The sequence below is a fragment of the Alosa pseudoharengus genome, unplaced genomic scaffold (genome assembly GCF_046254945.1).
Source record: "Alosa pseudoharengus isolate Yale_2024_CS ecotype anadromous, Long Island Sound unplaced genomic scaffold, YU_APseudo_1.1 YU_APseudo_1.1_scf_6, whole genome shotgun sequence".
Classification (NCBI taxonomy): Eukaryota; Metazoa; Chordata; class Actinopteri; order Clupeiformes; family Clupeidae; genus Alosa; species Alosa pseudoharengus.
This window is the reverse complement of record NW_027468848.1, coordinates 28,367,745-28,384,761: the sequence shown is the minus strand read 5'-3', so window position 1 is coordinate 28,384,761 and position 17,017 is coordinate 28,367,745. Positions and strand designations below refer to the sequence as shown.

Here is a 17,017-nt window from a genome sequence, read left to right as displayed (position 1 = left end):
TCTCGCAGGTGTCTCAAACTTGGCAGGTGTCTTGCTACGGACATGAGTAAGTGCAGTGCCAAAGTGCAATTTGACGTTGCAAAAGATATCGTTAAATATGTCGGTAAAAGAAGCACACATTGGCTTTCGCCGCTAGCCACTCCCCCTCCCACACAGCACTGTACTGTAAGCTACCAGTGAGGATAGAAGCAGGGCTTTGGCAGAACCGGATCAGTGTATGTTACACGGGTAAAAACTTAAACGAGTGCAAGATGTGTTAACATGTCTGACCTCAACAATGAAGACCCCCTGTATACGGTTTGCTTGCATAAAATGACTCCGCGGATTTTGCAACAACACGCCAACACACACAGGTATGCAGTGGCTCTTCAAAATGACGTAAAACATGATGTGCAATAAACGACAGTTCGAATAGCCCAGGCTACTTTGGACTGTCTTTAGACTTTGAATAAGCAAACGACAATTCCAACTGCAAGGTCCTAAATTGAAACTAGCGATAATGGTCCCGAATTAAAGAACGTCTCAGAATGCCACACATGCAAAGCATAACCAGCGACAAGCAACGAGTGGCAGACAGAGTGTGATGTCACTTATAGGCCACCAGAGACTGTTTTTGAGTTTTGGAATTATGTTTTTCCCTATCATCCTATTTTTAAAGCAGGCCTACCTGCAGGCATGTAATTGGGCTACAGGAATAGCATGTTTGAACGAGCACTGCACTAGTTCCACAAAATAGTGTTTGTCTTCTCTATCATAAAGCTATTCAATTGGGCTAAACATAGCCTTGCCATTTTGATCTCCTGGAAAATGTCAAATGCAGCCATGCTTAAATTCAGCTTACTGCACATTTATTAAAATATAATATAATATAATATAATATAATATAATATAATATAATAATCATTATTAAATGCCCTATCCTACTGTTTTAAAGCAGGTCTACCTCCGGGCATGTATGGGCAATGGGTTTTCTACAGGAATAGCATAATTTGAAGGGGCATTGCACTAGTATTCATCGATGTTTGAAACAGTAATCAGTGCTGTATTTATGGCAAGTGAGTAGAATGTATAAAATACAGCATGAGATGAGATGATAAGGAATCCATAAACCGTATGTTTGGAGAGGATGTGTAGGAACACTAGGCAATATATTGTATTTGTTATGACTGAGATTTCACTTCATACACAGAGCTTTTAAAGTTGTTTTCATTGCAATGCAAAAGGCTACATTACAGTAAAGTACAGTACAGTACATTATACAGTATGTTGTTGAATGTAGGCAAAAGTGTTTAGGTTAACCTGTGCTACATAGGAGACCCTACTATTTCTGTGATGCTTTGTTACTCCAGGACGAGCTTCTGCTGGGTGCTGTCGGGGCGTACGCCTGGAGCGGTACAGTGGTGCACCAAACTGGACAGAGGACAGACATCTTCCCTTTCTCCACGTTCCAGGACATCCTGCAGGACAACACCCACCACAGCTCACTGCTAGGTATCAAAGCTCTCTGACATGCATTGGGCCCTATTAGTAAGCCCATCAGTAACACTTTACTTAAAGTGTTCATATATTATCATAACACATTCATAAAGAGTGTGTCTATAATCTTTAAATTATCTTATAAAGATGCATTTCTTTTGCATGTTATTATAGCATCGGTATCTTCCTGTCTTATGGCTAAAAGGTTCTTCTTAATGTTTAGGATATTCTGTGACAACACTGCATGATGGAGCAGTACAGTATTATGTGGCTGGTGCTCCACGATCTAACCATTCTGGTCAAGTCATCGTTTACACATTAAACTCTCAAAGGAAGCTCACAGTAGTGGACTCTGAGAGAGGAAAACAGGTTAGTGTTGAACAATGTAGTGTGTAATGCTTTGAGCCTCTGGGCTACATTGATCCCAAAAATTAAGTCAATACATGCTAGTAACTCTAAATATCAAAAGTAATGACAAGAACGCTACAAGCTGTAATTTATGATTAGTAATATGCTAATAGATTTTTAATATCTCATGAATTAAACACATTTTAAAATGTAGTAACATCTTAGCAATGTAAGAAAGATATTGTGAAAGAAATTGAACTGTTCTCTTTGGCTCCTTAGATTGGAGCGTATTTTGGGAGTGTACTGTGTGCTTTAGATGTGGATAAAAATGGCGTGTCTGACTTGCTCTTGGTGGGGGCACCTATGTTCATGAGCAACGTGAACAAAGAACAGGGTCGGGTCTACCTGTTCTCTGTCACCAAGGTATGCCATCATGTTTATTGTCATTCATTCATTTGTCAGATAACTTAAGAAAAAGAGAAGATATACATCCTTATCATTACATCTATTACCTGGGAATTTAACCCAGATCTATTAGGACTTCAGCTAACTCTGAGTTAACTCTGAGACATTACGTCATCCTGCTTCTAAACTAATTGAATGTTTTTTGAGACCTTTTCAAAAATCATACAATAATGCTCCTATGTTCATATTGCATCTGTCATGTTATTTTTAAGGGCATCCTTAATGAACAGGGATACCTCGATGGTCCATCCATCTCAGACAATGCTCGCTTTGGCACGACCATATCCCCCGTCTCAGACTTGGACCTGGACGGTTTCAGTGATGTTGTGGTGGGAGCTCCACTGGAGGATGGAGGCAAAGGGGTCGTGTACGTCTACAACGGAGACAGAAGGACTCTTCACAAACAACACTCCCAGGTAGCCACGGCATGGGGCACAGCAGAACTGCAGGGATAATGTGAGCTTGAGCATGTGATGTAGAAACCCAGAAAACATCTAGAAGTATGAAATTAGATTTCTTGTAGGTGATCAAATTGGTCACCATTGAAGAAGAGCACTTATAGAGAGAGAGAGAGAGATGGTAACAGTGTGTGTGTGTGTGTGTTTGTGTGTGTGTGTGTGTGTGTGTGTGTGTGTGTTTTTTTTTCAGAGGATACTTGGATCAAGATTAGATCCCAAACTGCAGTATTTTGGAAGGTCACTGGATACCAGTGGAGATATGAATGATGACACGATGCCAGATATTTCAGTGGGGGCACTGGGGAAGGTGGTTCAGCTCTGGTGAGCTTTCTGAACATATATGAATATCTCATTATGAAGAATGTCAGTGGGTTGGAGTTAAATGGGTTGAGAAGGTATACATGAGCAATTGGTAGCCAACACTGTCTTAATCAGATACTCTTGTGAAGCACTGGGTATGAGCTGTTGTCATTGATACTCATGTCATTTTAAACAGATGATCTGCCCATGGTTTCATCATCAGTAGCTATTTGTTGACTTTTTATTCAACTCTTCTGTTACATCACTCGCTAGTACAGTTTAATGGATCAATATCCGATTAATTCTAAAATCAACTCTCTGTAGGTCAAGGGGAGTGGCAAAAGTGACTGCAACAGCTGTCTTCATGCCGGATAAAATCAACATACTGGGAACCAAATGTGACGTGAATGGCAGAAAGTTATTGTGTGTCGATGCCCACGTATGTTTCAGTGCATCATTCAGACCAAAAACTCCTGTTGGGCCTTTAGGTAAGGTGGATTCAACATCAAGTACTGCCTGAAATGTTTCATGAGTTAAACTATTATAGCTCATGAAACATTTCATTAGTTAATATAACATACATTTAGCTCACAGATGTGGCATCCAGGAATTTAACTTATGACTTTATGGCTTCTGATTGGAAACTCAGTGCCCTAACTAAATCATCACTGCTGCAGTATAAGTAATGTCTCTCTGCCTCCTTGTCATAGGGATAGCTTACAACTTCACACTTGATGCTGATCTCCAGTCCTCTCATGTGGCTTCACGTGGATTGTTCAGACAGAACAATGACAGGGTCTTCAGTGGAACGCTCCAACTTTCAGCTATACCTGTCTGTAAACACTATCCAATCTATGTTCAGGTAAGAAGCCCAGAGAGCAGTCTGTAGCAGAACTCCCTGAGATCATCCTGATTACGCAACAGTGGGCTCTGTGCACTAGCTTACTTGAAGTCGGCCAACCAGTTTCCTGTTTGTTGACATGGCTGTCAACAAGCACATGAAGATGAGTGCTTTAGTTGTACCAAAACTTAATATGCCGGGGCAGCTCTAAAGAGCACTGCTGTGTGCCACTCTGCTTGGCTTCAAGTCGTTATAAAAGCGATTTTAGCTTCCACTTTTTTCCTAAAAACGCCAGCCTACGTGCAGTGGCTGCACAAAATAAGGAGGGAAAGATTTTCGGTGAGCACAAGTGTGGAAAAGATCGGGTTTGGCAAGCCATTTTAACATTTACCCGCTTGACTGGATATGTATTGCAGATATCTGTAATTCAGTTTTGCCTAGTCAAAACGAACATTTTAGATATCTGCAATTAAATTCTTCCTATCCATAATTGTCATTTCAGATATCCACAAAGACATTCTTCCTAGGACAAATGACGCCACATTTGCTATTCATTTCTATGGGGTTTATCATTACGGATATCTACAATTCAGTTGCAGATACACTATGTGAATTACGGATATCTGCAATTGAATTGTAGATATCTGTAATTCCAGTTAGAGATATCTACAATTTGATTCTGACTAGTCATAACTCCAGTTGAAGATATCTTTAATTCACCTCAATTCAAGATATCTACATGTTCCTTTTCAGATATCTTGAATTAAGTTTTGACTAGGCGAAATTACATTGTAGATATCTGTAAATGGAATTATGACTAGTCAAAATGGCGTTGTAGATATCTCAAACTGGAGTTAGGGATAGTCATAATTTGATTGTAGATATCTATTATCAAGTTATAGATATCTTGAATGAGTTTTGATTAGAGATATCTGAAATTGGAGATATCTATAACTTTCATTCTGCCTAGTCAAAATGTAATTATAGATATCTTGAATTAGAGTTGTGACTAGGCGAAATGACGTTAGAGATATCTGTATTGCTATGCAATCCACTTCAGGCGGGAGCGTGTTGTTGTTCAAATCATCACATCACATAGCACCTGTTAACTGTTAACTTTGTAATTAGCACTAATTAGCACCATGTCAGAGCAGCCAGAGGGCGAAGGAGTTTTTAATCGTCTTTTTAATGCTGCAGCCTATGCAAGACAGGAGCTGGCAGCAAGAATTGATGATTCAATGTTCCTATTAAATTATGAATGGAGTTTCCTGTAGATGGTGCTGGTGCATTTAGTAGCCGAGGCCTACTAATTTATGTAGGCTACGAAACAGAGATCAAGCCAGTTGATAACGTGAGAGTCTAATAAATCACACGGTGTCCCTGAGTTTTAGTTATTTTAGATGTCAACAAGACATTACAGCCATGACTGCTTATTCTTCTTCCATTCATAGAAATAAGGAAATAAGCCCACTTCTTCTTCGATTATGTTGGGGAGGGGAAATAGAGTGGTGAAGTCCCGCCCCTTCTACTTCCGGTCCATGAGACCTATCTTTCAAAAAATTATGAACGGGAGTTAATGGAGAGATAACAATTCTTTTTTGGTCCAGTTTGAATTGTGCCACAAATTTCACATATGATGTGTGTGAATTTAAAAGATAATTTTTCACGTCAAGAAAGTACTGTTGTTCGATAGACTTCAAAAGTTATGTTGGTTTTGTGCGAATCCACTCAGTGGACTACATCTCTCGTCTCGAACGATGTACGTCACCAACGTAATAAAACGATAAGAGCTCCCAGGTAAAAAAAAAACTATTAAAAGTATACTTTTTGAAAGTGTACTAAGTACAGTTTGTACTTTTTTCGTCAAATCCAAGTGTAATTAAGTGTATTGAATTATGTATTAAGTTCAACTTAATACCAACTTGACTATACTTTGAGTGTAATTAGTGTGCTAAAATGGAACATCTTTTTTCAAATTTTAAGTGTTCTTAAGTACATTACACAAAAAGAGATTTTATGAGCATTCGAAACACAGTCGCAGTACAATTTTGTAACAAGTGTATTGGAAATGTACTTAAAAGGCATTACAGTATAACTAATAAGTGTAGTAGTGTATTTTGAATACACTCTTATCATCCTCATTTCTATTCATTTGGCATGCTTCTGTAATATAAATGAACTTCAAATGTACTTCCTGACTACAATAAGTGCCTTGAAAGTTTGCAGTTATGTTAATAAAAGTATAGTCTTAAGATACTTTAAGCATTATAAAGGCATAACCTGGCCCTAGCCAGATGAATGTCGTTCCGCTTAGCTCCGCCTAGCTTCACTCACATCCATCTGGAACCTCTTCCATTGAGAGTGATTTCTCCAACCAACTTTATGGTTTAGCCAATCAGGACGCAGGGCGGGAGTTTCATAGATGTGACATAGCGTAGAAGCGACTGTGAGACTGTTATCAGCGTCACGGGTTGGCTTCGACTCAATAGAGATAACAGTCACAAGTGTCTACGCTATGTCACATCATATGCAACGCATGTGTCTGATTGGTAACCATAAAGTTGGTTGGAGAAAACACTTCAATGGATCGGTTCCAGATGGATGAGTGGAGCTAGGCGGAGCGAAATTCATCTGGCTAGGGCCAGGTTAATAAAGGCATGCAATTTAAGTATAATATTAGTGTGATTTAAAATTGTACTATTAGTACTCTCCTACCTATTCTGTTACATGACAAATTACATTTTGATTATGAGAAAAACATTTTATTGACATGAATGAAAAAAAAACATAATATTCATCTATAACAAAAGTAAAACATTTTTCTGAAAGTTATGGATCTCTTGAGCATATATTTTCAAGTTGGATGTGGTAACGAGATAAAACATGCATTTGGGCGTATTATATTATTTCACATGCATAGATTTTTCGAGTGGCTGTTTGAAGCGCTGGTCAGATTCCTCCTCGCTCGCAGCATTTTCTTCCATGATTGGGGAGCAGTTTCCTCTGAGTGCGCACGCACAGAGAGAATTTGCGCGCACACATTTAATATCTACGTGTGTGAAATAATATATAATACACCCGAATGCATGTTTCATCGTGCAAGTGCTTTTTGCCACTATTGTGTCGCGATACTCTACAGCCTCATTGGTAGACCATCAATTCAAAATGCAGATTTCATGAAAAACAAAAGTTGTTTACCCTCCTAGGTGAGAGAATTTGCCCTCTAAGCTTGAAATTGTTTACTGGACACCCAGCCTACAAGCCAACCACTTAACAGTCTAACATGGCTAAATTTGTAATGCATGATCATTTATTGCTTATTTGTTTGCAAAGTCTTCTGGCCCAGAAAGAAAACCATGGTGGTTACGGATCATGGCTGAGGAGGAAAGGTACAGCTGGTAGAGTTGTGCAGTGAGTGAACTTCCCTCCCAACACTGAGATGTGGTGGCAAAAGCTGTGGTAGCTAGCTTCCTTACTAGCACACCATCTTCCAGTCCAAGATGCATAAAGTTTTCGGTGGCAACCCGGGGCTGGACAGCAGTCAAATGCATTGACCTTGGTATTAGAGAATTTGTCTCTGTTGTCTGTGAAAGACGATGGACAACATTTTACAAGATAAACAATATTTTACACAGAAATCCATTGGCAATGATGAGATTAATACAGATTATCTGTACCTATTTGACATTTACTTTTTATGGGTCAAATTGGTATTGACACCATCTGTTTGCCATCCTGGTATGGGTAGACCTGGCCAGGTAGTCTTTCCTTAAAGCGTTGTGCACCTTGGCACCGATATGAGTGCAACCACCCTGTTTTCTGCATTTGATTACCTTAGATTCCTTTGTTTCCAATACAACCGTATTATCGTTTTCGAGTCAAATGGCATTTTAAATGGGAGTCGTAGGGGCACTAGCCTACTATTTTGATGCATGAATCAAAATCATCATGTATCAAAATAGTTCTGCCCCTACGACTCCCATTCAAAATGGCATTTGACCCAGAAACGACAATACAGTCAAGCTTAATGGTGGCGCTTCTGACTTAATTATGCTTTCAAACGAAAGTTTGACTCAGGTACATTCACAAAAAGACCCTAGGTTGCATTTTGGCTTGAGTTATGCTTTAAGAGTAATGGGACAAGGTCCTGGATGAAGAATATTTACCTTTACTGCTGATTATTTGAGGCGTTCAGACATCTCTGTTTCAAAACTGTTTAGGAACACCTGTAAAAACATAGTTAGGCTACAGATTAAAACTAGGTAAATTACAAACACTACCATGAAATGAACTTGAATGCTCTGTCAAACACAAATAATTAAAAAAAATCTAAATCTATCACATAAACCAAGGCATAATATCAATCATGTAGCCTAAGCTTCATAGCATTAACTTAGTAAAACACCAGGTTTAATTCCCCCTCTAATATCAATGGTGGAAAAAAAACGTTCTACTTCATAAAATGCATGTAATTTGTCCTGTAGACTCATTTTAAAAGATGTCTCCACGATTAAAGAAAAAAACAGCTACAATGTCATTAGCATGTATGCAGTGTGACTAGCCTAGCACCATCCTCCTTTCTTTGAGTTAACTTAGCCTACACCACACATAATATTAAAGAACATTGGTGAACTTTAGGCAAACGTTGCTTAATAAAGAACACACTTTCTTCCATCATAGTTTGTCTAACGTTAGTGCTAGCCAACGCTTGTCAATAATCCCACAAACACAAAGCAGGCTAATGTAGTTTTCTTCTTGATAGGGATCTGGTCGACGTTTATGAAGTTAACGTTAGCTAAATTAGCTAACGTGATCTGGTATTGCTAGCTTGTACTAGCAAGGATAAAAACAAACTCTTGAAAGATTGCTAAGCCATCAATTTAACTTCTCCAAAGACTACCGAAGGTCATAAAGAGTAAGCTACATCAGAATCATTTAACAATATGCTTTGGGACTCACCTGATAACGAATAACTTTAGACACTTTAGATCCAACTGGCTTCAGCCCTTGTTATCTCATATGACGAGTCCTTCTGGCTCTGTAGGACCAACGTCTCTGGCATGACTAGAATTTATGGGGCTGTATTTTCGGTCACCAGCGCATGGCGTAAAGTTCGTTATTCACCGGCGCGAAGTTGAATTCGTTATTTTGCACCTTTATTTTTTAAGCATTGCGCCCAGGGGTGTGGCAATTAACAACCTAGGGAGGGACCTGGCGCATTGTCTAAAAATCGCTATCATACACCACCTAAACCTGGTCAGAAGTCAATGGCGAGTTGTTCATATGCTATTTTAAGAGCGCATGTCAACAGTCATATTGGCAGGTGCACGCACCATCCTTCTATCATTCATGAACGCACACCAGCGCACGTCCATGCAAAGCATTACAAATTGCACGATTACAATGGTAAACATAATTAGAATAAAGATATTACGAAATACTGTACATCTCATGATGAGTAGTTATTCACCATCATTTGCAAATTGGTAATGACGGTTAAAAGTGATTAGGGGAGAGGCGAGAGACACGTATGGAGCACAGCTGAAGACGCACTGTCACGAGATATAAGCAACTCCTCTGCAGGATAAATGTTGTTTTATTTAGTCATTTGAGCAACATTAGGGTAAGTGTTGCTTTTTCCAGCCTATGTTTTCTATGGTAACCCATTGTCAGTCAATAGTGAAAGTAACTGCATATAACTGTCTTGTCGTTGACTGACTCCTTGGTGAAGTTAGTTTCACTTTGCCAATGAGTTCAAATAATAGACGAGTGCAAATGCGTGAAGGCTATGCTAGGTTTTAGTAAAGCATGGTTTAAGAATGACTATTCCATACGGTCTTGCAAGCAGCCTCCTTCAAATGCGCCGTTGAATGCCAAAATACCGATGCATTTATTTGACATATCGCGCGTTGCGCCGTTAAAGGGAATGACAGATGTCATTCTCATTGGTTTAAAATGATGTTACGCCCCAAACACACCCATATGACTGATTAAAAGACCTAGGAACACCTTGTTACGCCATGCGCTCCACTTTTGAGAACGAAACCCCTCCCAATGTGAACTGGACATCCTACTAAATTTGAATAGACTTTTGACGAGTGACGATGCACTTTAGAATGTCATGATAGGGCCCATGGTATCTTTAATTTGGACAAACCTGTAACCTTATAAGGACCATAAACGTATGCATTTTCTGGTCTCTACAGTCCATCTGTCTTGCAAATAAAGTTACAAGCATAGCTTCTAGACTGTATAAAATAACGTTAATGTTTGCTCACACCATGTTTTGCTAGAAAGCTGCACAGATCCGCCCACTCCATTTCATATTCAAACAGCCATGTTATTGGTCAACTGGACTGCCTACATTTAACCAGAGAATGTCTAATAAGGGGAGAACCTTCACTCTCGGAACTCTTCCGGTGTTGTAGGGCAGTTCCAGCGTTATGGATGTGACAATTGGACTCATATTGGTAAACAAAATGCCTTAGAGTGGGGGCAAAATTAGTATCAGTGAATTAATTTGCATAACTTTTAATGCAACCTCTGTCATCTGAATACTGAGAAATCCTCAAATTTCATATAATCAATTTCATCCTAAGAATACAAGGCATTTTATCAGCGTTATGGATGTGACATGAAATGGACACACTTTTGTGAGAGATTACAGGTTTTCTACAAACTCTGTGAATTTTGAAGGAAACTGCCGAAACTATGATATATGTACCATTAAGGAGACTTGAATGAACACAAAAGGTGTGTTTTTGAAACTATGCGTCATTTTCGTAATGCATTATGTAGGAAAAACTGGCGTTATGGATGTGACGGTTTCACGTTATGGATGTGACGTGTCTGAACCAGTCCTCGACAAACTACATAAAACACATAATTAAGTAGTGAATTTTGATATGAAACAATTGAAATAGTAATCATGAAAAACTAGCGATGAAATTATTGCTTCCTCAGTGCCCACTAAGATCCACAGGAAGAATCAGGACAACAAGTCATTTAAAATATAAAAAATACATTTATTTTTTTCTTTTTACTGTCATCAATTTTGGTCAGTGATTCCCGGGTTACTGAAACACCAGAGAACATGAAACTTGGTGGCCACTCCCCTAAATAACTAGCCCTACCTGAACCGTTGCACCCAAGATGACAAAATATTTATGGTATTTATATGTTAGTCTCAAGAGCCCGCATGAACCTAACCCATACCCACTCATTTGTGATTTGCACACATAAAGTACATGCACGCGCACTTGCACACACGCACATGCACACACACGCACATGTGCGCACACACACACGCATGCACGCACAGTCGCACATATACAGACAGGCAAGCACACACACACACATAAACACATACAGACAGGCAAGCACACACACACATGCACAAACACCCACCCACATGAATGCAGATACATAAACACACACACATAGGCACGCATGTGGGCATGCAAACACACACGCACACACACACACACACACATAAACACACACACACAGGAACGCATACGCACATGCACACACAGACACACAGACACACACACACACACACACTCTTATAAACAAAAGCAAACTCACATATGCACACATTTACATGCACATGAGTTGCAGGAGTAGGAGATGGAGACAAATTGACAAGCGTGATTTATTTTTGCGAAGAGAATATGCAGGACTGAGAGGCGGTCATATTTTGTACAGAGTACTATTAGCTACAGAGGACCTGACACTTCAAATGCTGTCATATCGCGTCACATTTAAAATTAAACTGTGTTAAGCAGACGTGAACGGCAGGCTGAACAGATCTGCAACAGAAGGAGATTGCTATGTTAACTCCAGCTGCAAAGTCAGCCATCTTCACCAGCTAACACGATAATCCAGTTACTGTACAACATTAGTATGACAGTTACAGGAAGATAATCGCTCAGATTTTCGTTATTAGGCCACTTGAAAATAGGCTATGGCTATAGGCTAATCACTAGAGGTATTTTAATATTATGTTTGTTTTGCTAATGGTTAGGCAAGGCCTCCCTGTGGTTTTGATCAACCTAATAATCTTTGAAATGTCAATTGTAAACAAGTTGAAATGCGTTGAAACTGACATGCCACCAGAACAGACGTTTTATCGGCTTTGAGGTATAATAAAGTCCCCAGTCTTGTAAATTCACATTATGTAACATCCATAACGTCACATCCATAACGCACCATTAAAGGTTTTAAAAATAAGAAAGGGGCACAATTTGGTCATCACACTTTACATTGATATAAATCAGCTTTGCACAGACACTATGGACATTGTCGCATCAACACTGTATGTGTAGCATAAACTTTTCCTATAAAACGTTATGGATGTGACATGGCCATGGAACTTGCTGACTTAAAAACAAAAGCCTTACAAATGTAAGGAGTTGTGCTTTTAAAGGCAAGCTGAGCATAGACATTACTCTACCATTCCCTTGTCAATCTGGAATTTGTCAAATGACACAATTTGTTTGAACATTCACACCCTTTTATCCACTTTTGAAATATGTATAATATTACCATGTGAAATATGTTGTTTCTGTATGGTTGCACACCATATTTATGATGTAAAAAGAGTGTCATTCTCCATCAAATTCAATCAGATCAGTTACAAACAATAAAATATAGACCTAAATGAAGATTTTAACAACAGTTCTATTTGCGTATGCACAACCTTTTTTTTCAATGGTAAGGATGACCTTTGCATGGAATTTCCCTGTACTGCATCTAGGGGCGCTCGCGGGCGAGTCCAGAATGAATGGAGGTCTATGAAGCTGTACCCCTCAAAATCCACTTTTCCCGGGATATAATTTTTTTTCAAGTAATTTGAATATTGTATTCGAAAGGGGAGACACACTTGGTTGAGTATTATATTTTTTAAAGTCACTTAATTGTTCTAAAAAGCCATTCAAACGTGTCAATGACGTCATTCATTAGCATGATCATAGCATAGCATAGCATCAATGCTAGCGTGTTATGGGCAACAACGACCCAACCTGTAAGAAAACGAAAGGACATGACTCCCGGATTATTTCACTTTTGATTGATAATCCATATCCATTTTGCGAAAAATAAAATCAAATCTGAGGGTTTCAGTTGTTAAATAGGTGAAAACAATAAATGTAGCCATGTAGCTCCATAGGACCCCATGTATTTTGGACTCGCCCGCGATCGCCATCTAGGTGAACTCTGGTGAACTGCAGCCAAATTTGGTTTGTATGGGATTAATAGAGAGTGGGGAGGCTCTCCGTAGACGGGCTCTGATTTAACTGTGTTGCCTATAAATGTAACAAAATGCCACATTCATCCTCTCACAACCTCTACTACATCACAAACGTATAGGCTACTACCTTACTAAGACACAAAATCAACAAAAGAAAAAAATATTATTTGATGACCAAAACTGATAGATCAGTGTGTCTAGGCTAGGTTATTGCACATTGCCATCCATGCGGCTGACATATCAGGCCTAAAAGCTACACACATTAGTATTTTATTAAAGGTGAGATGACTATGAAACTATACAAACAATGTAGGCCTACCAAAAAAATATACTTTCCATAAGTACACTATATTACAACTCTAAGTATTAGCAATTTAATACACTTAAACTAAATAAACCTTTTTACCATTTGAAATACACTAACAACAAAGTACACTTTTAAAAAGTACATTACAAAAACACTTTGAATATTGCACAATAAGTATATTTAATTTTAGTACACTGAAGTTGAACTTAATACTATGACTATGAAACTATACAATGTATTAGGCCTACCAAAAAAATATACTTTCCATAAGTACACTATATTACAACTCTAAGTATTAGCAATTTAATACACTTAAACTAAATAAACTTCTTTACCATTTAAAATACACTAACAACAAAGTACACTTTTAAAAAGTACATTACAAAAACACTTTGAATATTGCACAATAAGTATATTTAATTTTAGTACACTGAAGTTGAACTTAATAACATCTACTTTGAAGTATACTTTCTAAAAGTACACATTAAACATACTTTACATAAAGTACAAAAAGTGTAAGCATACTTGCTTTGTACTTCATGTACTTTAATCATATTTCTAACGCACTAAAGTATACTACTTTTTTACCTGGGCTGTTATGCTAGTTAACGGTTGCATCTTGCTGCCTGCTATGTCACTTAACAGTATGTAATGTACAGTCTATGGACGAATACAACTTACCTGATGTGTTTAATCCTCTGACTCCTCTGTGTATAAGTATGTGTTGTCATCCGTTATCTAATTCTGTGTTGCCTGCATTGCTATAGAAAACAAACTGATTTGCCAGAAAATTAAGATGTGTTACCTATAGTTGGTTTTCTCCCAAATGTTGCATTATGGGTAAGAGCACTATGAAGCAGTCAGTTTGTGATATCAAGAGAGAAAGTAACAGCTTGTTGTGAGGCTGTGGTGGTATGTTACCGTGTTGTGGAAAGTACTGGACTAAACTGCTGGCTTACTAAAGACAATTTTCTGTTAAAGGGACACCAGGCAACGTTTTCGTGTTGATTAATCATCTTATGGTTTATATATGTATGTGGTTAAATGACTCATTACGGGGCGAATGAAGGCTCTCTCGCCCGCCCCTACTGCCTGTAGGAAGAATATCCCACTTGCAAGTTCGGTGTATCCTACCCGCTGACCGAAGCAGGATCAGTTTACAGCACAGAGGCAGGCTAACGAAACGCTACAGATTGTTGCAAACGTGTGTATAATGGCAGAGCCAGCGAAGAAGCAGCGTAGAAAAAAAGCATCAGGCTTGCCTGGTGTCCCCTGGTGTAAGTATTGTCGAGGACAATTTTTTGCTGGAATTATATCCACTTTATTATGACCGCCGCGCCGCTCTAGTTTTTGTTTATTTAGTTATTTTGTTTGTTAATATTTTGCATCGTCGGAAATAAAGCCTCTTTCAAACGTCAGTTGCTACTGTGACCTGTCCTTCCATCATGCTTGAACACTTCCAACCCGTTTGCACAATCCCAAAACAGTCTGCCCCGGGCAGTATCACATTACAAGTTTTCAGGGGTTTGTTGGCAGCGTTGTCAACAAACAGGAAACTGGTTTGCCGACTTCAAGTAAGTTAGTGCACAGAGCCCATAATCCATAATGAAAAAAGAACATACAGTAAATACATATCATAGACAAATATATTTTTGTTTTCCTTATCTAGTTTGGTATTCCTTGTCCATTATTACAGGCTGTAGTGTTTTTCCCACACAGGACGCGCCAGACTTTGTGAATCCCCTGGGGTTGCGGGTGGACGTCGGCCTTCAGAGACCAGACTCCAACCCTGTGCTGGACGCTTACTCCACCCACGCCTGGGCTTTCTCAGTGAGGTTCCACGCGCTTGCTCCTCACACATGCACAATGCTTCTTAACATGAGCGTTTGTTTTTCATCTAGGGTACAGTTAGCATAGTGGTCATTTGTATACAGATTTTGTATAGAATTTGTATACATTTGTATGCAATTTAGCAAATTGATTTTTGAGAATTTTGTTGTCACTGGAAAAACTGCTGATACTTTTCTACATATTAAAGCTAATACTACTAATATAATAATAATATAATAATAATAAATAGATTAAAATATATTGTAATAATATGTCAATATAATAATACATTCCATTTTTTTAACAGTTGTTCTATCTACTGTGTTGATTGTGGTGTCAATCTTTTCGACAGATTCCCTTTTCTAAAGACTGCGGCTCTGATAATGTGTGCTCGACTGACCTAGTGCTTAATGTCAAGCAGGAGAAGAAAGTTCTCAGGTGGCTAACTGAATTTTATTTCAGGAACATGTTTCTTTGTCACTTTAGGGCAAAGTGTACAGGCATTTGTTTGGTAAATTTCCAAAATCTTATGTGTTTATCAGTTCCCAATCCATTCCTTATTTTGTCTCTTAGCTCAGAGGAAAATATCTATTTCATGGAAAATTGTGTAATTGTGCCTATAGAAATAATTGAACAAGATTTTCTGCCAAACTTTTTTTTGTAGTTCTTCTCCAATGCTTGTCAGCTACAAGAACAGAAGACTTTCATTTGAGGTTGTGGTGAAGAACATGAAGGAGAATGCCTACAACACCGAGATAATAGCAACATACTCCAAGAATCTCTTTTACGCATCAGTCACTCCCCCGGTCAGTCTAGAGAAACTTCTGTTAACCCATTTACTCCTAAAATGCCTGCTAAAAACGCCTATAGAATCCTATGGCATTCTAGACTAAATAACCTTATTTCCTGAGGGTTTTCTGAAAACATACTAAAAATTGTCAACGTCTACTAAAATGTAATATCTAAGCCTCTGTAGTACCTAGAAACATGAAATAAAAAGCATGCTGCGCTACGCAGCATCCAGCGGGAGGGTCAATGTTGCGCTACGCAGCATCCAGCGGGAGGGTCAATGTTGCGTCATGCAGCATCCAGCGCGAATGCTTGGGTTTAGGTGGAATGAAATCTACCAATCAGTCATTCATTAATTTGTCACATACATAAAGATACTGTTGTAAAACATGTAGTGAAATGGCATTTAGCTGCTCAACTTTCCTATGCAGAGTTGTAAAGGATAAAGAAAGAAAGATTGGTCTCAGCTGTGGCGCAACTGGCTGGGGCACCTGCACCGTACGCCGGCGACCCGGGTTCGATTCCCGCCCCGTGGTCCTTTACGGATCCCACCCCGACTCTCTCTCTCTCACTCACTTCCTGTCATTCTCCACTGTCCTATCAAATTAAAGGCATAAAAAAAAGCCCAAAAGAAAGAAAGATTTAGAAAGAATTTAATAGATGAGAGAACTTAGAAAGTAAGAAAGTATCTTTTTGACATGATACTATCTTGCTAACTAAGCAGATATAATTGCATTGAATTGGAATCGGTTGAAATTCAATTGAATTACATTTATCCGAATTCAACAAAATTGTGTTTTTATTACACTCAAAACATTTTTCTTTTTTGTTTCAGAGTGATGGAACGGATGTGAAATGCTCCTCTGTACAGGATTCACTTTCCCTTGTTTGTCAAGTAGCATACCCTGCACTAGAAAAGAACCAACAGGTATGCTGGTACTCTAGCATGAGTC

At 38.7% G+C, this 17,017-nt stretch overlaps 1 protein-coding gene across 2 annotated transcripts in view; it reads left to right on the top strand.

Moving 5' to 3' along the window:
- The window catches only part of LOC143106251 (integrin alpha-2-like), a 29,388-nt gene that overhangs the window by 5,687 nt on the left and 6,684 nt on the right, over window positions 1–17,017 (top strand). For both annotated transcript variants that reach the window (XM_076270485.1, XM_076270484.1), the window contains 11 exons: window positions 1,350–1,491; window positions 1,700–1,845; window positions 2,104–2,247; window positions 2,502–2,705; window positions 2,938–3,068; window positions 3,372–3,535; window positions 3,758–3,909; window positions 15,165–15,275; window positions 15,628–15,713; window positions 15,940–16,081; window positions 16,900–16,992. In XM_076270485.1, the coding sequence (XP_076126600.1) occupies window positions 1,350–1,491; window positions 1,700–1,845; window positions 2,104–2,247; window positions 2,502–2,705; window positions 2,938–3,068; window positions 3,372–3,535; window positions 3,758–3,909; window positions 15,165–15,275; window positions 15,628–15,713; window positions 15,940–16,081; window positions 16,900–16,992 (1,515 nt within the window). The remainder of the gene's footprint in view (window positions 1–1,349; window positions 1,492–1,699; window positions 1,846–2,103; window positions 2,248–2,501; window positions 2,706–2,937; window positions 3,069–3,371; window positions 3,536–3,757; window positions 3,910–15,164; window positions 15,276–15,627; window positions 15,714–15,939; window positions 16,082–16,899; window positions 16,993–17,017) is intronic.